General features: G+C 38.3%; 1 protein-coding gene across 1 annotated transcript in view; it reads left to right on the forward strand.

Moving 5' to 3' along the window:
* The window catches only part of ADAMTS6 (ADAM metallopeptidase with thrombospondin type 1 motif 6), a 395,156-nt gene that overhangs the window by 255,443 nt on the left and 116,121 nt on the right, over positions 1-23,592 (forward strand). The window contains exons 12-14 of the mRNA XM_019517795.1: positions 3,000-3,107; positions 12,864-13,009; positions 17,059-17,122. Coding sequence (XP_019373340.1) covers positions 3,000-3,107; positions 12,864-13,009; positions 17,059-17,122 — 318 coding nt within the window. The remainder of the gene's footprint in view (positions 1-2,999; positions 3,108-12,863; positions 13,010-17,058; positions 17,123-23,592) is intronic.

Consider the following 23,592-nt stretch of genomic DNA (forward strand, 5'->3'; position numbering starts at 1 on the left):
GTTAATTGATTTGGGTCAAATTGGTTTATGTAATGTCTGTCCCAGACCCCTTGCTGGTTTAAGTTAAACCAGACTCCCCCAGCATCCTGACATACTTGCTGGGTTGGGCAGGTCACTGCTCCACGGAAGAGCTGGCCCCTCCCCTCTGCTCCCTGGTTGGAGCTCGGCACAGACTGCAGGTGTCTGCCTGGCTTCCCCCTGCTCCCCCCCGCCCTCCCCACTCCCTGCTAAGCAGGGATTCCCCATCCCCTCTGCCTTACACAGACACCTCTCGGCATTAGCTAGCAGACCACATGCTGGCTACGGTCCCTGCTGTGTCAGATGGGACAAAGGCAGAATCAACAGGTAGCTGGTAATATCCCTCTGTTGTTTTCTTAATGGGGTGATAAACACTGAGTTAGGAGTGATAAACTCTGTGTTATCAATTCCCTGCTGGGTTCATGGGGGGCAGGGACCCCCTCCCTAATCCCTAACCAGAGTGTCCTGCCAGGGCCTGGCCATGGTCCCTCAGCTCAGCACTATAGAAGGGAAGGGAGGGCTGCTCTAGCACCTGCCCCCTACCACCCCAGCTTCTAGCCTGAGCCACTGCAGGCATGTGCCTGCATTTCTGTGATGTCTGTTCAGTTACATGCTGATTTAGCGTAGCCAAGTTAGACTAACCTGCAAAGATTGAATCAATTCAGGTTCAGGCTTTTGGAATGTCTGTCCCTAGCCCTAGTGTTGTGGGTGAATGAGTAGGCCACAGGTCAGGTTTTAGCTGGTTGCTTCTCCAGTTCTGAGCTAAGTATTCAATAGATAAACAAGATAGAGAATAATGTGTAAGTTTCTCCCCACTGGCAGCAAGAGTGCAGGCAAGAACCCAGGGCCTACTTCCTTCAGAAGCAGCAGCCTTCTCACTGAGCTGTAGCTCACATACCCTCTAGCTCACATTCTCCTGCCCTATTTCCATTTCTTGGCTGCCTATGGGGAAGATTCAAGATGAGGCCTAGTAAAAGAATTTTGAAATGCCTAATGCTTAATGTCCAGGCCGTTAGAATAGTGTTAGAGACACATAGGCTCATGCTTCTCTGGAGGAGAGGGGCCTAGACCTGGGTCTTTTGCTTCCTGGGGAGTGTTAGCTCATTGGACTAAAACATGGGAGTGGCCTGTCCCACCGGCACATAACACCTCCTAGTTGTACGTTTTTGCCTAACTACAATTTTGTGTCTTATGCTTGTGTAGGTATGTGTGTGCAGAGGTGCAGACCTGCCTAGTTGGAGCACAGCCTGCTGCTTACATGTTCATATTACATGTGGAATGAGAATGAAAATTGTGTGTAAGTGCCACAAATGGCAGTTGCACAGCTGCATAACTGTCATTTTGGTACATAAAGTGAAGCAGGGATCTGCCTTAAATAAAGCCTGGGCTAATTTAAATTAACAGGTCTTCATGTGCAAAAGTAAATATTATAGAAGTATTATATAGTATTATAGAAGAAATATAGAATATTATATAGTATCATAGAAGAAAAACTATATTGATTTTTTTTTTTTTTTTACATACTGGAAGCATGACAGTATAAACTGATTGATTTACATGATGAAGGCACGATTGTAAAAATTGGGTCATGAAAATATGTATAAATGGGAAAAATCTAAAAGAAATCTTTAATTTGCTATATTATTGTCTTATTACCAAATGCATATTCGTACTTCATTTTAGTATCCAGTCAACAAATGACTTGTAGGTATTTTGAATCTAGAACTGGTATGATTTAAAAAACCGAAAAAAAGATGTAATATTGCTTTTTCATATTTCAGAAGTAGCTATATTATTCTAGAATATAGAATATTAGGGCTGTGTGCAGTTCAATTCCTGATATGCTTTGATGGAGATTCAGCCTGATTTGGTGGCCAAATCTCTGAATCCGAATTGAATCAGGAGACTATTTACTCTCTCTTAATCAAATCGGAACCCTCCGAATTGATTCGGAACGATTCAGCGATTCAGATATCGACACAGCTTTAAATGCTTTTTCTACATACCTCAAGGTACCGGGCAGCTCATGAATGCTGAAGTGCAGGGGCAGATGGAGCATCCCACAGGAGTGCAGGGGGCTCGCCAGCGTGCTCAGTAGTAGACTTGAAAGTGGACCAGATTCTGGTCCACTTCAAGGTCCACTGGGGAGTGCGCGGGGGGCCCCCACATTCTCCTGCCTCAGCAACTGGTGCTTCCCGGGTCTGGGGGGCCCCCCAACGCTCTCCCTGGCATACCCGGAAGTGGACTGGAAATACTTCTGGTCCACTTAAAGGCTTGCTGCCAAGCATGTGGGCCCCGCACCCTCTGTGCTCCTGTGGGATGCTCCATCTGCCCTAGCATTGCAGTGTTCATGAGTCATGCCTGGTGCCTCAAGGTGTGTACAAGAAAACATTTAAAGCTGTGTCTGTGGCCAAATTGCTGATTCTCTGAATCAGCATCAAATCTTCGGATTTGGATTTGGCCGAATCAAATCGGGGACAGTGATCCGAATCAATTAATCAAATCATTGTCCCCGATTCGGGCCGAATCCGAATCCAAATCAAATGTGGCCCATTTTGCACACCCCTACAGAATATCCAGTTCTATATTATTGGGTATTTTAGGCAAAATAATATATGAAGATACTTTGGGAAACATGAAGACTGCTTTCAAAAACAAACTTGGAAAACACCAAGCACACTGCTACCATTAAGCAGTAGCATCTGCTTATGGCAGAACATCACTTCCATGGAAACGAGGGAGACACATTTTTATAATCTGGAATCAATATTGCCAGATTTTATTGGCAGAATATGCTTAGGCAAACATGGTGGCTTTGTAATTGCTCCAAAATATTTTCCAACTCTATAAATACATATAAAAAATCCAGTCCATTCTTATTGTCTTTATCCAAAACAAAACTGTGTGCGTTTGTGTGTAGGAAGACTGGTAGCAATTTTAGACTGTTATTCTGATCAACTTGCTTCTGCCTTCTTTCCTAGGAAGTGTGTAGAGAGCTCTGGTGCCTCAGCAAGAGTAACCGCTGTGTTACCAACAGCATTCCAGCAGCTGAGGGTACTCTCTGCCAGACAGGGAGCATTGAGAAAGGGGTGAGTTCAAGTGATTTGTTGTTCTATGAGAAGTTTGAAAATGAAAAAAAAAGAAGAGAAAGACCAGAGAGAGCTAATTTTTTATGCTTGGATAGGAGATTTTAAAACTGAGATGTGCTAATTTAGATTGCATTTGCATAATGAACTCCACCCTAATGGAAAATTCCTATAGAATTTAACAGAAAATAACATATATATTCATTTAATAAAGAAATTATTCTTGAGGTAGAATTCTGTAGGCTGGCTTGACAAAAAATATAGTAAGATTTTTTATTAAATTCCGTATGTTTTCAGAGTAATTTCCATAAAAATTCTATTTGTTTCATTTTTATTAAACGTTATAGCACTCTTCCATATGAGACTACTTTAGCTTTGAGCCTATCATAGGCTCATGAATTATCTCTCAAGTTATCTGCCGAAATTGAAAGTTATTATTTTTTAGGTGATAAAATCATTTTTATTCTTTTAAATCCAAGCTAAATCACTCTATGGCATGTAAAATAGTTATAGTTTTAGTAAGGGAGATCCTTATAACTCTCATTTCCTGTTGACCATGCTGTTTTGGGTCTCATTTATTTCTATAGAATCCTGTTGTTTATGTAAAATATTCACTTTAAAAAGATTTTGCCCTAAAAGCTGATAAACTTCTGGATATAATGGGTAGAAATGATCTCTGTAAAAAACAGTTGTTTCAGTGGGGCAGCATCTTGATCTATTCTTTTTTTTCCTCATGTTTATGCAGGCTATGGAGATAAATATCTGTGTGTCTGCAAGTGCGTATGATAGGAAAAAACAAAGTTTAACATTTTTCATTTGGTTAGTGAAGATATGTTAATTTTATAAATGGAAAAAAGACTTGTATCAGAATAAGTATTGCATAACTAAAGCCTGAATTCCTTCAGAACTATGACGGTAACACGGGGGGGGGAATATTTTAAAATAAATTTGTTTGTAGAATACTGAAATAAATTGACTTTCATATATCCATTTTTAAGAATATGTAAAAGACACTTTTCATAGGTTGGTTCAAATTGATAAGAGTCATTGTCTTAAACTATTCCTAATAACCCTTGGGGATTGCTTCATTTGCAGATGAGTCCCTACAATTTACTGCTCCAGACTGGATTAATGCTAACAATGACTACTGTCATCTGTTCTCAGTCCTGACTCTTGCCATGTTTGCTGGGCTAGTTTCAACAAAGATTACACTGCATTTCAACTTGCAATCTGATGTTTAAATACAGAGAATGAAAGCATTTGGGCAGCTGTCACGGTTTATTAATCTTTGCTGACGGCTTCATTCAGGACCCATGACCTAGCACCATTCTGATGGCTTTTCCATGCTGAGTTTAGAAATACCGGTAAACCATGTAAAATAAATTCATTGAAGGGGTCATTTAAAAAAAAACCTAGCACTTACAGTTAGCCAATAAAAATAGGGAGACCTTCACATTCTACAAAAATGTTACCTTTTATTAGAGTAATAGAAAATGCTAGGAGGCTTTTTCTTAAATCAACAGTCTAGGTTTATTTTGGAACCACCACTTTTTGTCAATGACAAGGAGCAATTTACCTCAATGTACGTGTTTAAAATTGTGAAACTATAGTGTAAAAGTCAAGATTCTTTAAGACGCTATTGCTGAGTCCATTTACCAGAAGTTATAGTCTTTCTGTTCTCTAAAATACATCACTTCCGCTCATCAATAATTCCTCACCGGATTTTAGAAGCAGGCATAGGTGAGGTATTTTACTTACACAGATAAAGCTATCCATCCCACTAAACAGTAGAGAATTCTATTCATAGGTTCCAGCTTCAAAGCTTCTTGTAAATGAATGGTTCTTGATAGCTACAAAGGCATAAAATACCAATTCTTTCGTAATATATAGCTTACTTTACCATACACTAAGAAGAAATGAATGGCTTGCTATTGTATATCACTTAATAATAACATTTATATTGTATCCACATCTAAAACTGACAACCAGATTTGGCCCTATTGTGCTAGGAGCTGTCCAGTTAGATAATAAAAGACAGTTCCTGCTCCCAAAAGCTTAATTAGACCCAAAGGTACTCAGGAGACCAATTTCTGCTTTGTGACACTGGTGTAAACTCTGAGTATGACAGTGACATTTTTCTAGCTATACGCTGCAAATAGGAGCAGAATTTGGTAGGGGGTGTAATTGTGTATGTTAATGTCTAGTTGACAAAGCTGGGAGAGAAATGTATAAAATTGCATAACTCTCCATTATAAGACCCTCTTTTCAGTCACTTAGATATCCATGGCAAGCATTAACTATTTGGGCTGACATTTTCCACATTAAGCATTGGCCTCAGACTGAAGAATTTTTTGAATAATTCTGAAAAACTGTTCAGCTGTTTCTGAGAATCTGAACAGGGAATAATGCATTATTATTGTAATGTAATAATTATTTTACACAAGGACTTAATTTTGGCAAAATGTCACTTTGAATCAGAAAGGTGCTTTTTTTTCCTGTCCCTGTGAAACTTGATTCAGATTTAGATGAGGCTTCAGTTTTTGTATATATGTACATAATTTTATAAGTAGTTTAAACAAAAAGCTGTCACACAGAGTTTACAAGTAAAATAAAAAGACAGAACAAATGGCAATGTGCATTTTTATCATTACATTTGTAACAGCTTAAAAATGCTGACTTTTCATTAGCCACCAATGTGGACTTGTTTTAGCTAGGTTACCAAAGTACTCAGTGTTCTTCCAATTTGAAATATTTATACATAAAGACAAAACTTAGAGCCAGGACCTAAGAGAGAAGGGAATGAGGATACAGTTTTGCTGGGGCCTCCAAAATGAAGATAATTTTCTTTTTTAATAGGTAGTAAAATATAAGTAGTACAATATTAATTGCAAGAATATGTGTAAATAATGTAGAAGTATCATCTCTAGAAGATTATTTCAAAACATTTTATTTCAGCATAAAATTCAAATAGTATTTCTTTATTTCCTGTTTCCAGTGGGAGGTGTTGGGGAGAATCTTTCTGTCAGGATGTGCTGGGTTCTGAAATTTCTCTCAGGCCTTGCTTACATCTGAAAAAGCTGATAAATAGGCAATAGGCAGTAGGGAATAGTCAACAGAGGACAAGATCATTTTTAAAATTATTATTTTCAGACACCTAGCTCAACAAAATTTGGCATATTTTTATAGAGGGAGTTGTATCTTACCTACTGATAAAAGCTGCTTTTACAATTATGCCCCTCACAATATCTTGCTCACAGAAATGTCCTTGACAATATTGTATTCATAAGTCTTTCTAATTATTCTTTCCTTTCCTTAAATCAATAGCATATTATGCTGCTGATAAGTCAATATCTTTACAAAAATTTTTTCCATACATAAAAGTAGAGTGAAAAATACATACCGATTTTAACTATAAAACTTCAGTTGATGGTTTCATAATGTTGTTATGATATAAAGCTCTTTATCCAATAATGATTTCAATGAGAAGGTCAGAATAATGCTTCAGCTGAAATGGGCAGAAACCCTATTTCATTTTCCACCCATAAACAACACTTACTAAGCTGTGTAACTGCCATTTGTTGGCACTTAAGCACAGTTTGCAGTCTTATTCTCAAAGCATCCACACAGCTACTGAACGTGGTCAGTAGGCTGCACTCTGGGCAAGTTTGTATGTGCCTCTGCATGCATGTGCCCAGGTGTGAATCACAAAATTGTTCCTAGGAAGAAATCAGGCCCCTTCATATCTTTTAGCTCAGTACCCTAGTGCTTAGCATGCTCACCCAGCATGTGGGAGACCCCAGTTCTATATTTCTTCCACCCCAGATAAGGTTTGAACCTACACTGCCTGCATCCCAATACATTTTCTATCAACTAGGTTGCAGATTAGATGCCATTACATCTCCTTCCAGCCCTGCTCTTGAAGCTGACCCATTGCACCTTGCATATAGTATCCATTGGATAAAAAGGACTGAGAGCAGAAGGGAAGTCCCTGTCCTATTGGGAGTAAGGTTTTAGGCTGAAAGCTAAGGTCCCTTTACACTCTCTAACTCTCTTTCTTTTGGGCCTATATATCTTCTTCTCTTGGCTGCACAGGAAGCCAGCTTCAAGAAGGCGGTTGGGGAGGATCCCGCCTAACACCTGATGGTTAGAGTACTGAATTAAGAAGTTAGAGATGTAATTTCAAACCCCTTCTAGGCATAGGACAATCCAGGATTTTGAAAAGTGGGGTTTGAGGTTAGGGGCTAGCACTGCAAGGGTAGCTGTACCCCTACTTCCAACTTCTTTCTCTCCCCAGTGTGGGCAGATTGCACTGCAAAGCAAGAGATGGGGACTTCTTTATGCCCCCAAGTCAGGTAACGATCCCTACCTCAACTCTTGACACCCCTTTCCCTTTCCCTCCATGCTCAGGGGCATGTCCCCCCTCCCATTCCCTTTTCCCCTATCTGCTGCTGCTGCTGTCCTTCCTGACATGGGGTTTAGGGGTATTTTTGAGAATTGCTTCTGTTCTGCTCCAGCCAGGCTGGACAGGAAGCCAGATTCAGCCAGAGGCAGTGATGGTTTTCCCATGCCTGCAGGATTCCCTTCCCTGAGCCTAGTCCTGTGTTGGCAAGGGAGACCAGTCCTGGAGGAGGGAGGAGATTGGACAGTGGGGAGGAACTCCTCATCTGCTACTGCCTCTATCCCTGCCTGATCCCAGCTCTTCTTGCAGCCCAGATGGAGTAGGGCAGGAGTGGCTCAGGAGCTCTTCCCACCTCTGGCTTATCTGGGCTAGGGACAGACATTACACATAAACCAGTTTAAGTGATCAGAAACTGATTTAAACCTGTAACAGAATGGATGTTCAGTGCACCTAAACCAATTTGAAAATAGCTGGTTTATGCAATGTCTGTCTCATATGCCTTGCTGGTATAAGTTAAACCAGACTCTCCCAGCATCCTGGCATTCTCGCTGGGCTGGGCAGGTCACTGCTCCACAGAAGAGCTGGCCCCTCCCCTCTGCTCCCTGGTTGGAGCTCAGCACAGACTGCAGGTGTTTGTCTGGCTTCCCCCTGCTCCGCCCCTGCCCTCCCCACTCCCTGCTAAGCAGGGATTCCCCATCCCCTCTGCCTTACACAGACACCTCTCAGCATTAGCTAGCAGACCACATGCTGGCTACGGTCCCTGCTGTGGCAGACAGGACAAAGGCAGAATCAACAGGTAGCTAGTAATATCCCTCTGTTGTTTTCTTAATGGGGTGATACATACTGAGTTAGGAGTGATAAACACTGTGTTGTCAATTCCCTGTGACAGGGATCTGCCTTAAATAAAGCCTGGGCTAATTTAAATTAACAGGTCTTCATGTGCAAAAGTAAATTGGATGTATCCCTAATCAGAGCATCCTGCTGGGGCCTGGCCATGGCGCCTCAGCTCAGCACTGTAGAAGGGAAGTGAGGGCTGCTCTAGCACCTCCCGGTTTCTAGCCTGAACCACTGCAGGCATGTGCCTACATTTTTGGGATGTCTGTTCAGTTACAAACTGATTTAGTCTAGCCAGGTTAGACTAACCTGTAAAGATTGAATCAATTCAGGCTCAGGCTTTTTGAATGTCTGTCCCTAGCCCTGGAGACAATGGCAGCAGTAGATGGTAGAGGGGAGAATTAGAAGAGAAGGTACTTGCTGTTGAGCATGGAGGAAAAGGGACACTAGACTTCTTACTAGTCTTCTTCTGATTTGGGGACTTAAAAAAGTCCCTTGATGCTGCTCCCACAGTGTGGTCTGAAAGGGGAGGAGGTGCAACTGCACCACTGCATCCCCTCTAGATTCACCCTTGCTTCTAGCTGAAGAGGATCTAGAACCTTTATCTTCTACTTCCTGGGTGAAGGCCCTAACCATTAGGCATTGATTTAATGTGGGGAACCCCCCTCTAAAACTGTGAGTCATAGGTTTTTCAGCTATAGTTTCAGAACTTATGCTCACCCAGTTTCAGGACTTACACTCTTCTAATTATGTGTGTATAGATCTGAATACCTGGTCAGCAAAAGTATAGCTTACTGAGCTTGCTTATCCACCCCGCACATGGAATAGGATTGCAAACAATGTAAGTGCCAAAAATGGCAAGTGTCATTTGCCAGTGGTAAATGCCATTTGAGGGTGGAAAGTGAAATAGGATTCTGCTGCTACTGTACACAAAGAAGTTTCGGTTGAAGCATTCTCCTGAGCTTCTCATTGAAATTATTATTGGACATATAGCTTCGTATAATAACATTATGGAATCACCAATTGTAGTTCTGTAGTTAAACGGAGACGAGTTTTCACTTAATTTCTTTTAAGTATATAAGGCTTGTTTAAAAAAATTACAAATAGAAATCTGCTAATTAACTTTAAGTTTAGGGATTAAAACTAATTTAGTAGTGGTTTTAAATTTAGCACATGATATCCCACTTCTTTTTATCCTGATTTTCATTACTGTCAGAAATGGACTTCCATGTAGTTAACACTTACTAAAATCTTACTTATAGACTATATTTTAAGTATTTTTAATTAATAATAGGAGCACAGGAACTTAGGACTGGAAGGGGACTCTTGGGCCATCAAGTCCAGTCTCCTTTATTCTCAGAAAGTTATTGATCCAGAGTCCTCTAAAATGTTCACTCTAGTTTTGTCACTCACAGACACACCCACAAAAGTACTCTAGGGGCCCTGCTACACTTTCAAAATAAAGCTGGCTAGAAACTAGCCATAGAGTTGTTACGCATTTTCAAGCACTAACTTTATAGCTGGTTGGCTCTCTTTTAACTGGCTAGTCATTTTTATCATGTGATAATTACTTTGCACATGTGGCTGGTCTAAATTTATTGTGCACTTAACCAGTCAATTGCATAATATATGTAGCACGTTGCAGGGACCTATAGTAACAAAAGCAAAAACATTGTGCAGTGTGTCACAGGCAAAAAGCTAGGTGAATAAGTTGCTGCCAGTAGCCTGCCACTGTGATGGCAGACAAGGTATTAAGATAATTAAGATAATTAATACTGATATCATCCTAAAAAGTGGACCATATCTTATTCTGTAAAGCAAAGAAAAAATCTCCACAGTTCTTGCTTGACTAAGTGGAAATAGTTTTTTTTCCAATTGCAAATCTTGTGAATAATTTGTCCCTGAGTGGAAATGTAACTGCAGCCAGGTACTCAAGTTTCAAAGCGCAGAAAGGAGTAGCAGCATCCCCAGTCAAAACTCCCACCTCCTAACTGTGACAAACAGCCAATGTTTCTGAAGAAGGTGAACCACCACACAGCATTCAATAAAGCATTCATGGGAGGAAAATTCCTTCTTGGCTCCTACAGACAGGCAGTAGAATAACTGAATTAGTGGATACCTCCTATATGAAAATCTTAATTTGGCAATTACAAATCCTAATTAAAATCTTAATATGAAATTTTCAAAAGCTTTAATCTATACATCACATTATTGATTCCTGATATTTTTCATACTGAAATGATACTCCTTCAGCAGGGATGGAAGGTTAATGATTTAATACTGGATTTTCATGAGGAATTGCCATATCTTGTTGTTCTCACTGTCATGTCTATACCATTAAGAGAGAGTAAATTTATAGTTGTGTGCCTAATGTGCAACCTGTTCATCTGTTATGGGCATAGGTAGCATGCTTCACTGTGGTGATCTCTGTTGTGATCCTTTGACAATATAGAGATAACCACTGGGAATGTGGCCGCTGACTGTTTTTTGCAAATGCCCCACATTTATCATTTACCTGCTCCTCAGGTAACAGTATTATTTGTCTGTTCCTGAGAGCAGGTGGGGCCACCTTCCTCAGTGATGGGGAGATGATGGCCATTTTGAAAGAGAATATTTTTGTGAGTTTTCCTGAAAGAGTTGTTCAGTAATTCTAGCCTCTGCTAAAGGATAAATATTCAGTTTAAAAAATAGAACAGCAAAAAAGAGCAATAACCCTAAATATTTCTTTTCAAAAGTTGTCTGTTTTACTCTGTATAAGAGAGAGCTCGTTTGAGGGATGTGGGAGAAAGAAATGAAATTTAGAGAACAACAGAGAGTACAAAACTAAGGTGTATATGCTGGCTTCTTTACAGTCCTCTGGAAAGAGAAAAGCAGGCCCAACCCAATTTAGCCAGCCAGTATGCTCTAGCTGATTTCTCGTGCTCCAGAGTGATGTAAAATAGCCAGGACATATTGGTGAATCTTGCCATAAAAGTTAAACTTAAGTAAGTTTGTTATTTCATATTACTAGAGATATCACTTGGGAATGTTTTCTTTGAATTTCTTGTTTAGTGTTCATATGTAGAATTCTAAATTAAAAAAAAATGAAATTTGCAGACAAAAATATATTAAAATGGAGTTGTTTCATATTACATATCAGTAATTTCATGTTGTGCAATAAAAAACTATGAGAATAAACAACAGAGTATTTTTTTATTGACAAGAATATGAAATGTTAATGTTCCTTCATTACAAATGATATTTACAGCACTATTTATACCAGAACATACCTGATGATATAGAATAGTGTTCAAGAACATAATTCTCTATTTAAAAATCCTAAAGCACCTTAAATTTACTATGGCTGCATCATGTAATTCTTATTCACAAAGAATTCCTAATGAAAATTGGTATTTCTTGAATAAGGTTGAAGGTTAAATTCTTATTTCAGTGGGAGTGTCTACACATTCATTAATGCAGTTTTGCTACTGTGCATTAAATTTAGTAACTCTACTAAATGTGCATTAAGTTGCCGTAATGAACAGTAGCAAAAGCACATACTTTTTTAGTGAAAATGCGCAGTAGCCTATCTTTACTGTGAATTAGTATATTAGCATGGGTTTTGTTGTGATGCTTTAATGTGCAGTAAAATAGGCTACTGCACATTAAAGCGCACGTGTAGATACACCCAGTTATACCTAGGTAAATTCAGTGCAACACAGTTTAGTTTCAGTAGAGTTATTTGGACTTTCAGCCATGTAACAGAAAGCAGAATTTTGTTGTAAGAAACGATAATAGGAGTTGGCTCTGTATGATGTAAATAAGATTCGTCAAACTGGACTTACAAAATAATTAGTTTATTTAATGTCTGTTCTTTTTACAATGGATTCATGGCTTTATGCATACAATAAGTCCAGCTATTATATTAGCAGTATTTCAATATGCATGTTCATTTGGTTTTGGAACATATCACAAATATGTATGTATAATGGTTTTCTATACCCCTCTGATCTTTTGGCATAATTTTTAGTGTAGATGAAATACAGCAACAAATTCTTCTTCCATTGTATCTTCACCCAGACTTATTTTTTAAAATAAGAAGAGATTACTATAATAAAAATTCCATAGTGGGGAATTTTCCATGTTGCATTATTGAGCCATTAGTTGAATTATAGGTGGGGTGGTTTATTTAAATAATCTTTAAAATGGGTCTTACTGCCTAAAAGAATTTGAGCGTTTTAGTCCCTTTAATGATACACACCAAGTAGGGTTGTGACTTAAGAAAAAAAGAAGAAAGAAGAAATTTGTCTTAAACTTTTCATGTGTTTTAGTTACCTATAATTCAGGGCTTAGCAAAATATAATTAACAGATCATAGATACTTTCACTAATGTCTAAACATGGCTAGAAAAAGTAAAATATCAGTCAGTTATCTATACAGAGAATGCTAATGCCTATAATTGGTCATTGCCTGACCCTTATATTTTTCTGTCCTGATAACTCTATCAGCCTGAAAGCTAATTCTGTGTTTTCTGTGAAATCTTTCAGTGGTGTTATCAGGGAGAGTGCGTACCTTTTGGCACTTGGCCCCAGAGCATAGATGGGGGTTGGGGTCCGTGGTCAATATGGGGAGAGTGCAGCAGGACCTGCGGGGGAGGAGTCTCCTCATCCATAAGACACTGTGACAGTCCAGCGTAAGTAGCTAAAGTAAGCCGAAGCCAACAAAAAGATATATTTGGAAATTATTCAAAACTGTGGTTTCACATGTTATCTGTAAAAACGTTTCACTGGTGTGCCAACACTTGTCTTCAAAATAGCATACAGGAACAGCTATGCAGGAGAAGCTTGCTAGACATACTTTCACATTTTTAAATGTATGCATTATGCATGTACTGTAAAGCCAGTCACTCTCTAAATTTATTAGTAATTGACAAGCTTTCCTTCTCAAATTTCCTATTTATGCAAAAGTTCGTTATTTACACCTTAGATATGCTTCTATGTTTTTAGATGTGATTGTCTCAAATATTTGCCTGAATATAAAATAACTATTATTAATTAATATTAAAAATATCAGAATATTTAGAACTTTTGAAATACAGTGATTTTCATATATATCACAATGACTAATAATACCATAAATACAGTAAATTTTCCTTTTGTCACATCCAACAGTAATTACTTTTTCTGAGCTGCTTCTGTCCACTCAAATGGTTTAACTATTTCTTTCCCCACCATTACTATCACTTGGCCAACCTGCTCCTCTACTTTAGGTTGATTTCTTCCCTGCTGCTCCTGTTGTTTTCTGGTGTGTCTGCTTTATCCAATCCTGTTGCTTCTATCATCCCCATCTGCTTCTCTGTCTTAATTAATGTTTCAGAAGAGGTTTATTGGGTGGCTGCTCTTCTTTATGTTGTCACTGATTCTCATTTTAAGTCTAAAATGCCTCTCTATCCCTATTGTTGCTCTTTGCTGAAGGAACCTCAGCTTTTTCTACCACTGTTTGCTCTGTAGGTTCCTCATTCCAGCTATAGTTCCCACGCAGCTGGAACATTTTCACCCTTATCTTTGTTCAAGTCATGCCTAATGGTATCCATTTCAATCCCCACCACTATTTCCTGTGTACCTAGGATCACTCTTCTTTAATACAGTAGGTTCTTTTGCTTCTTCCCTCTCAATTTTTCCTTAATTTTGGTCACTCCTTCCTTCTCTACTGCTTTCTTTAGATTTGGGACTTCTGCCTGTTATGTCAGTCTGTTCTATGTCAGGCTGCATTCACCTCATCATTGCACTATGTAGATCAAACTGCTTCTGTCCAGTCACCATAGTGTATGACCCACAGCATCATGATATATTGCTTATGACATTGTGACTGTGCAAGATGGGCTGTTCACACCCTCAGCACTAGAAATATCTGCCAAACACATGCTAAACATTATTAAATTTAAAAGTGCTATTTGCATAAATACAATAACAACATTTTATACTATTATGAACACTTCATAATAACTAAAACAAGTGCATCTTTTAGCATCAATACAAATAACTTTTAAAGTAGTTGTAAATTATGTTCTTTTGATCTGATCCTGCTTCCACTGAAGGAAATGGTCAAATGGAAAAATAATTCATTTGTCATTGTAATGCACAGTATCTAAATGTTCCTAATGTTAACATTTCAAAGCTTAGCAAATGAATAAAAATACTACCGTATTTACTTGAATATAACACAAGGTCTCCCCCACAATCAACATGGGGGGAAAAAGCCTCTCATCTTGCATTCACCTACAAGGGAATCTGGCTAAATATATTATCTATTATTCAACTGCTGCCAAAAGCAAATGGAAACCAAATATAAAGTTGATTAAATGCAGCCAATGCTAAGCACAACTATAAAATGCATGTTCCGATATGGGGCAAACATACTGATGGGAACCTACCATAAGTTTAGGTTAGGTTAATGTAAGTCATCTGAATAACATATACAGTTAGTCCCCACTGAGCACAGTCTCCCTCAGCACTGATTCTTTTTCAAGTCATAGTGAACCACTTCATTGAATACATTTCAAGTTCCTCTTCATTCCAACAGCTGAGCTGCACCTTTCTTTCCCATTTCCAGTGAGGCCAGTTTTTTAATCAACCTTAAATGTCTAGCAAACATTACCAAACAGAGCTTCAAACAGCTTACCTAGAATCCCTCTTTTACCCCCTATCTCAGCCTATTGCATATGATAAAAGTGTGGCCTTGCCCTCCATGACATGGAACCAGACCTCATCTGCATATACATTTTTGGAGGATCCCAGGACTCATGACAAGAATACCTGTTTTCAGTCATGAGTGGGGAGCTGTTTAGCTTATGGAAACTTTGTTGGGGCTATCTGGAGTATAAACACATAGGACACCTATACACATGCCTGATGCCTGCTCTGACACAGGCTAATTACATGTGCCCAACACATTGGGACAGACTTGATTAATTGAGTTTGCCGGAGTGTGCTAATTAGCAGGTTCCAGAAACCTCAGTGTCACATGTATTCACTGTTCCTGTGCTCCAAAATGGCAGTGCGGACGCTTTAACTAAAGCTTGTCAAACAAGCTTTAGTTAAAGCATGCCCACCACCATTTTGAAGTATGGGGCGCTGAATACATGAGATGCTGTAGGTGCTTTAATTAGAGTAACTCATGAAAGCCACTTTAATTAAAGCATCCCCTTTCTCCCTCCCCTTGAGCATGTGTAAAGATGCCTATATTGAGCAGAGCTGAGCTGTGGGATCATCATGGCTTGAAACATTACTGTCTCTGCTGGGGCCCAGCCCAATGAATTTAATGGTAAATTATGAGCCTTTTGAACAAATACCTTGCATAATTTGTACTATATGCAAGTACATACAAAAGTATTGCTTAAAATTGTGTTTATGGAGTACTTGTGCTAGAACTTGCGGTAGTTTCAAAAAAGGTAAAATGCATCCATTTTGAATGAAGTAGGTCTATGAGTACCTGTAGTAACTTCCATATTTGCAAGTTACTACAGGTATGTTTATTTCTAGGTCGGTATTTTCAAATTTGCTTCTCACTTCCATGTGCTCAGTGGGGAGCAGGGTCTGACACTAAGGAAGTGGGGAGGGAGCTGCAGGGGAATGAAGTTGGTGGGAGCAGAGGCCAAGGAGGCTGCCTGACCCCTCCCCCCCCGACTTATTTTTCCTACTATACGAGTGGGAGGGGGACAAATTCAAGGCGAACCTCCAGTTAGAGTCTATACCTGGAAAAGGGTAACGATTTTCTAAACTTCTACATATAAAAGCTAATTATTGTGAGGTCGTCTTATAACCAGTGTCATCTTATATTCTAGTAAATACGGTATTTCCATTCAATTATGATAAGGTTTAAATCTCCTCAACTGCTATGACTGTTATTTTATGATGATGTCATCTGATTAAGGAAAGTACAAACTAGCCATAGTAGGAAAATCTGTATTTTATATTTTTTCTAATTATTTGTAGCTATCTTAATATCCTTTGAAATAAAAGTGGAACACTGAGATTCTATTTTTACCTACTTTCAATTTGCATGTTACCTGTTAATGCTTTGGTTCCTGATTCAGCTCCCACTGAAGTCAATGGTAGTCTTCCTTGCTGAAAGAAGCCCTTGATGTAACTGGGCACTCTATATGTCAATTTTGTTTAGTCATATTATTATAAATCTGGAATACATGTGTGGCTTCATTATAATTATTTATTATTACAAACTTAGCGCTGTCTAATTTAGAACAGAACCACATTTTCAGTTGATAAAGAACGAAGCTTTTGCAACTTACTTCAATATTGTAACAGACAATTTCTATATATTCTTGTTATATTTACAAATGTAATCAGTGGAATAAAATATAATATAGGCTGTTTTATATTATTTTTCTAATTTTAAAGGCTAGTAAATCAATAATTCAAAGGTATGTCATTTAACTGCAGTTTTTTGTGCATACTTTAATTTGTAATTCTTTCAATTTATGCAAATATTACGTACAATTGGGAGTTTGAAGTGTTTGGCATTAACCTACCTCTGTTCCTATTGAGGAAAATGATAAAATTCTTATTCATTCTGATGGGAAAAGAGTTAAGCCTGCTTAGATCACTTTTGAAAATCCCACCCTAGAATTATACATGCTTATTTATTTATATCGTATACATATATATGTATATACGACATAATCATATATATATTTATGCAACATGTAAATGAATGTGTTTTCAGACCTTCAGGTGGAGGAAAATACTGTCTTGGAGAAAGGAAACGTTATCGCTCCTGTAATACAGATGTGAGTAAAACTACATCCCAGTATAAAAGTTAATCAGCTTCCTTTATCTCCAGGAGTCAATGGACAAAACTTATCCTGGTTCAACTTCATTTACTGCACTGGAATGATGGACGTAGTGAATGTTGTACTCCATGGCTCTGTAGCACAGGGAGGTTTGCTTAATATATAGGTTCTATACATGTTCTGTCACCAGTAAATGCCCATGTCTATACCTGCCATTCAAATAGAGGTGAGCACAGTTTAAGCTTGCAAGTTGGGGCTATGCTGTATGGGTATGTAGCAAGGCTAAGCTACAACCCATCCTTTCTTTCAGCTTCCCCTCGCCAAGAACACAGCACTTTGCTTGGTGAGTGTAACATAGTAAGAAAACTCAAGTACAGATACTAGTAGCATACCCAGAGTTCTTTAGACCTATATCTTTTTGCTATTTAACAATACTACCTATCTAGTTCGCACTAAAAATACATAGAGCCACAGGGTCCAAAACCCGCTAACATAAAATGAACTAAAATTATTTACAGCAGGCAAAACAATAGTTACACGAAATCAATTAAAAGCTTTTAGCCAATAGAGAGCAAAAAGTCATTTAAGAACCATTTACTCCCTAAAAGACTATAGCAACCTCCTCTTTGTGGGCCTTGTAATTTAAAAACTATATAAAAACATGCCTAGGAAGTGTCAGTGTATACGTGGTGATTGAGTAGTAACTGTGGCATAAATCATATAGAATCATAGAAAATCAGGGTTGGAAGGGACCTCAGGAGATCATCTAGTCCAACTGCCTGCTCAGAACAGGACCATTTTTAACCATATTACCCCAGTCAAGGCTGTGTGTACCCAGGTCTTAAAAACCTCCAAGGATGGCAATTCAACAATCTGTCTAGGTAACCTGTTCCAATGCTTTACTACCCTCCTAGCAAGAAAGTTTTTCCTTTTATATAACCTAAACTTCCCTTGCTGGAACTTGAGACCATTGCTTTTTGTTTTATCATCTGTGACCACTGAGAACTTTCTAGCTCAATCCACTTTGTAACCACCCTTCAGGTTGTTGAAGGCTGCTATAAAATTCCCACTCAGTCTTCTCTTCTTTTAGACTAAATAAGCCTAGTTCCTTCAGCCTGTCTTCTTAAGCCATGTTTCCTAGTCCTCTTACCATTTTCATTGCCCTCTGCTGGACTCTCTCCAATTTATCTACATCCTTTCTGTAGTGGGGGCCCAAAAGTGGACACAGTACTCCAGATGTGGCCTAACCAGTGCTGAACAGAGGGGAAGAATCACTTCCCTCAGTCTGTTGGCAACACTTTTACTAATGCAGCCCAGTTTGCCATTAGCCTTCTTCACAACAAGGGCACACAGTTGGCTCATACTCAGCTTCTTATCCACTGTAACTCCTAAGTTTTTTTCTGCAGAGCTACTCCTTGGCCAGTCAGTCACCAGCCTGTACTGGTATATGGGATTGTTCCATCCTAAGTGCAAGGCTATGCATTTATCCTTACTGAACCTCATGAGATTTGTTTTGGTCCAATCCTCCAATTTTTTCAAAGTCTCTTTGAATCCTAGCCCTACCCTTCAGATGGGGTATCTGCCCAATCTGTTAAGAATACATCATCCTTATCCTCCAAGTTCAGCAAGCTTCAGCATTTCAGAAAATTATCAAACATCTTTTGAATCAACTCCCCAACACTATAAATAGTTGTCCCACAATCAAAAGCAGAGCATCTACAGTGAACTTAACCCCTTTTCTGTCCTTTCAGCTAAGAGGAAAAGAAAACTTGTCACAAAATATACCTACAATAGTCCATTCCTAGAAATGTTCCATCTTGACAGAGGTCTGTAACATTTGCATTGCAATGCAACGCGAGCAATCAGAGGAAGGCTTGCCTAGCTCAACTTACTATGGATATAAGCCAAGGGATGAGTATATATTGCTGCCTAGACATATCCAAAGACTTGACCTGAACAGTCTTAAGTGCTTAGCCAAGTAAATATCTGAGTACTTTTTAGTAACAAAGGATGATTTTGTATAATTGTTCTTTGACTTCTTTGACTTAGCCTCATCAGTCAATTAAAAAAATCTGTATTGGCCTATTTTCTGTATTTTATTGTTTATATTTTTTTACCTGAAACTTAAGGTTATTCATAATCATTTTGTAGATCACTTTGGCCTTTTACTTGGAAACTACCTTCATACGCATTGATGATTTGTGTTTATATAATTATTAAGAAAAAACAATAAGGCATCAAGTGGAATTATAACAGGGATAAACTGGCACAAGATAACAGGACACACTGGGAAGAATTAATAGTTAGAAGTAAAGACATTTCAAGTTAGCACCCTATTGCACAATTTCACTATTTTCAGTGCTACTCTCTGAATCTTCCCAGGGTTACTGGTTTATTGCAAACATATGCAAGTAGACCTAGTAAAAAAAAATCCAGCTACTTTTTTTTGAATGAAGACATTTACATTTAAAATGTTTACATATACATTTTATGAAATAATAATTTCAGTAAGCAAAATAAAACCTTTTTGTCACCTATTTTCTTCTCTCCCCCTTTACCCTAATTTCATTTTTTTATTTCACTATTTTCTATTTTACTTCTTGACCCATTATGCTTGATTTAGGAATAAGCAAATTTAGGGTAAATAAGGGGTGCACTGAGATCCAGATGGGAATGAGTAAGATGGCCATGTATTCATTTGAATAAATTTATTTCCCAAGGCCATTTATTCATTTGAGCATAATATGGGCAACTGTTTTCTTTACTTATTTCCCCTTCAAAAATATATTCCCTCTTTGTTCCCGTAAACCTTGCAGTAGATGTAGAGGCCATCCAATTCCCTTAAACATTTAGAATGTGGCCTCAGTGATGCAGGACATTGTATATGGAACCTCCATATTATGCCCAAACTGAGAAATAGCAAATTTAGTAGCTACAGAGAATCACCCATTTTAGGAAGGACAATGGTCTTTGTCACAAAGACTTGGTTTCAGGAAAATTGGTAAGTTCTAATATGCAAGATTGAAACTGGATATGTAAAAGTAATTGCCACTTGTTAGTCACACGTAGATAAAGACATAAAGATAAAGACATAATCCTGGGGTTACAGAGAATTTAGTAAGTTGGACACTAGCCAAAGGAGGTGATGCTCTCTCCCTTAGGTGGTTAGAGTTGGCATGGTGACAGCAGCTGGGGGATGAAGGCAAAAAATTCATTGGTACACCAAGTATGCAACATGCATATTTTAGATTTATGGCACCATAAGCTATATACCATATTTTCTTATATACAACATACCCCTAAATAAGATAAGTTCCTTGTTTTTGAAAGGCGGAAGATCTTTCCTTGCTTCTGCAGCAAGAGCTTCTGCTGGTTGGAAGGAGAAAGTGTCCACAGCCATCAGCTACAGAGTCCCACATGCAGCACTGCAATGTTATTACTATTACTATATTTCCTTAATTATAATGAATACCTTGATTTCTAGCAGGTACGTGTTGTGTACAAGAAAATATGGTATAACTTTTATATTGAGGTATGCTGGCCTTCTTGGTAAAAATTCTTGCCAGTTATACCACATATATATAGAGTTCTTCATTTCTTACATGTAAAAAATCAGTTTTTAAAAATATCATGAGTCAATCTCATATTTTTAGTTCCCAGTAGGCCTCTTACTTCATAAATTTACCCCATACAGTATACAGGCATTTAAAATGTTCTCCTTTATTAACATGATTTTCAATATTTGTGTATACTGTGTGTATAAATAATGAAAATATGTATATTGTTTATCAGTGTGCGTGTGTGTGTGTATGTGTATGTGCTCCACAATTTAAAAAGGATGTGGAAAAGCTTGAGAGAGTCCAGAGGAGAGCCACTTGTATGATCCGAGGGCAGGAGAACAGGCCCTATGATGAGAGGCTGAGAGCCATGGGACTCTTCAGCCTGGAAAAGGGCAGGCTCAGTGGGGACTCGGTGTCTGCCTATAAGTATATAAGGGGTGTGTATTAGGATCTGGGGGAATGCCTGTTCACCAGAGTGCCCCAAGGGATGACAAAGTCAAACAGTCACAAACTCCCCCAAGACCGTTTTAGGCTACACATAAGGAAAAACTTCTTTACTGTCCAAGCCCCCAAAGCCTGGAATAGACTGCCTCCAGAGGTGGTGCAAGCATCTACTCTGGACTCCTTTAAGAAACATTTGGACGTTTATCTCATTGGGATCCTTTGACCCCAGCTGACTTCTTGCGCCTGGGGCAGGGGGCTGGACCTGATCTTCCGAGGTCCCTTCCAGTCCTAATGTCTATGAAATCTATGAAATACATATATATAGAAAGGCTTTTTAATAAAGAACATCTAAAGTGCCTGTATATAGTATGTGGTAATTTTTTGAAGTAAGAGGCTTCCTGGGGACTAAAAATGTGAGATTTACTCATGATATTTTCAAAAATGGATTTTTTTAATGTAAGAAAAGAAGAACTCAGTCTGTGACCACCTCAAATTTTGGAAGGCTGGAGTTTTTCAATTTATTAATTTGCAATTATTTTCAAAGATTTGAGGTAGGAAAAGGTATGCAGGTTTGACAGATAAGCAAATGTAAGCTATAGCATATACTGATGGAGTTGTAGTCAGCCAGTACTTGAGCAAAATCAGTTCGTAGATGAAAACAAGCTGCATGAAGCTGAACCTGAGCAGTTGGTGGTCAGAGGAAAAGAATTTGTAGGTCCACAGTACAGTCTCCTCTAACTGAAAGTGAAATCTCACCATTGGTCATCTCAGTCCTCAGTTTATGAGTGTGCTTGGGTTCCTTAACTGATGCTACAGGGATTTATTTGGTAGCCATGTTGGTCTGAGACAAAAAGAAATGCAGAAAACTATAACGCTTAGTTTAGAAATGATACCTTTTAGTAGACCAACAAAAAAAACCAAAAAAAAAAAAAAAAATTTTTTTTTGCAAGCTTTTGGGTTCACATGCCCTTCATCAGGCTCAAGGAAAGTTAAAGATGGTAAAAAGTCCCCATAGGTAGGAAATAAACTTCATTTTTGCACAGAGAAAGCTGAAGATGGAAATCTGTCCATCTGGGTCCATGAGAGTGTCTTTGTGAGGCAGGATTCTGTGGCAAGCAGGTTTATTTTCTACCTATGGGGACTTTTTACCTTCTTTAATTTTCCTGAGCCTTATGAAGGGTGTGTGAACCTGAAAGCTTGCAGAAAAATAATTTTCTTTTGCAATTTCTTAGTTGGTCTAATAAAAGGTATCATCTCTGAACCAAGAGTTCTAGATTTTTGCATTTCTTAACTGTTGCTAAGATCACATAACAGTAGATCTTCCTACCTTCTTTGATTGGCTATGTGATTCTTTCCCATCTTGAAGGACAGTGCCATGTCTGTAGTTATTCATGCTTTTCTTACCTCACAGTTGGACTAAAGCTATGCCATCTTCAGCCCTTAGGCAACTCTAGCCAATACAGAATGCTGCAGTGGTTCTCTTCAGTAACACAAGGTTCTGTGAATGCATCCAATTGTCTTCTAATCTCTACACTGGCTTCCCAGTAACAGTCAAATCAAGTTCAGGGTCTTGTTCCTTATCTTCAAGTAATTCAATGTGCATAGGGTATCTAAAAGTCACCTGAAGTTTTGGGATGAACCTGATCAACAACACTGCTTCTCTGTCACAACAAAACTGTACTTGGATCCAAAGAGTTTTCATAGCTTGGAAAAAGAAATGGTACCAAGCATGCCACCACCCCTTCCTCCTCACTGCCAGACACGTACCCTGCCATACAGGGGTTAATGAAAAGCTTTGGCTAGACATTTAAATAACTGATTTATATCATAGCTACAGATAAAGGTTGTTTACAACACTCCATTTCAAATGTTTTATTGATTGACTGCAGAGGTGGCCAAACTTCCTAATCCTTCTAGCCACAAACCCAAATCCTGGTATGGCTGAGAGCTGTGGAACACAAAACTTTTAGGATATATATGTCCCAGAGTCAACTCTCAGATTGAACTGGTAGCAAGTTATGCATATAATTATAGTAATGCATTTGTACATTTTTCTTTTTAGTATCTTTTTTCATTGAATTGTGAGAAATACATAGTGTATATAATAGTTTAGTATTCCCCTAACTTGTTTAATCTTTTTTGTTATGTGGTCTGTGTTTTAGAAGCCAGGAAACCTAACTAAAACTACAGTGTATATATGTAAGAAGGCTTTGTATGTTGTATATATAGGTTTTTGTATTTCTGTAACAGTACTATTGTGTTTGACCCATAATAATTTAATATAAAAGCCCATATCATCTCCACAATATCCAGGTACTTTCTTTTCTTGCTGCAGCTTTTCCACAGTTCATAATTCTACTTGATTATACTAACTCACCCTTTAAAAGAGATCTGAAAGAAATATATGCAAATACTTCTAGTCAGTTTGGCAGGCAAGTAGTACAAGATAATTCACTGGATATT

Source organism: Gavialis gangeticus, unplaced genomic scaffold, assembly GCF_001723915.1.
Source record: "Gavialis gangeticus isolate Ggan-Ray unplaced genomic scaffold, GavGan_comp1, whole genome shotgun sequence".
In the NCBI taxonomy this organism is placed as follows: domain Eukaryota; kingdom Metazoa; phylum Chordata; order Crocodylia; family Gavialidae; genus Gavialis; species Gavialis gangeticus.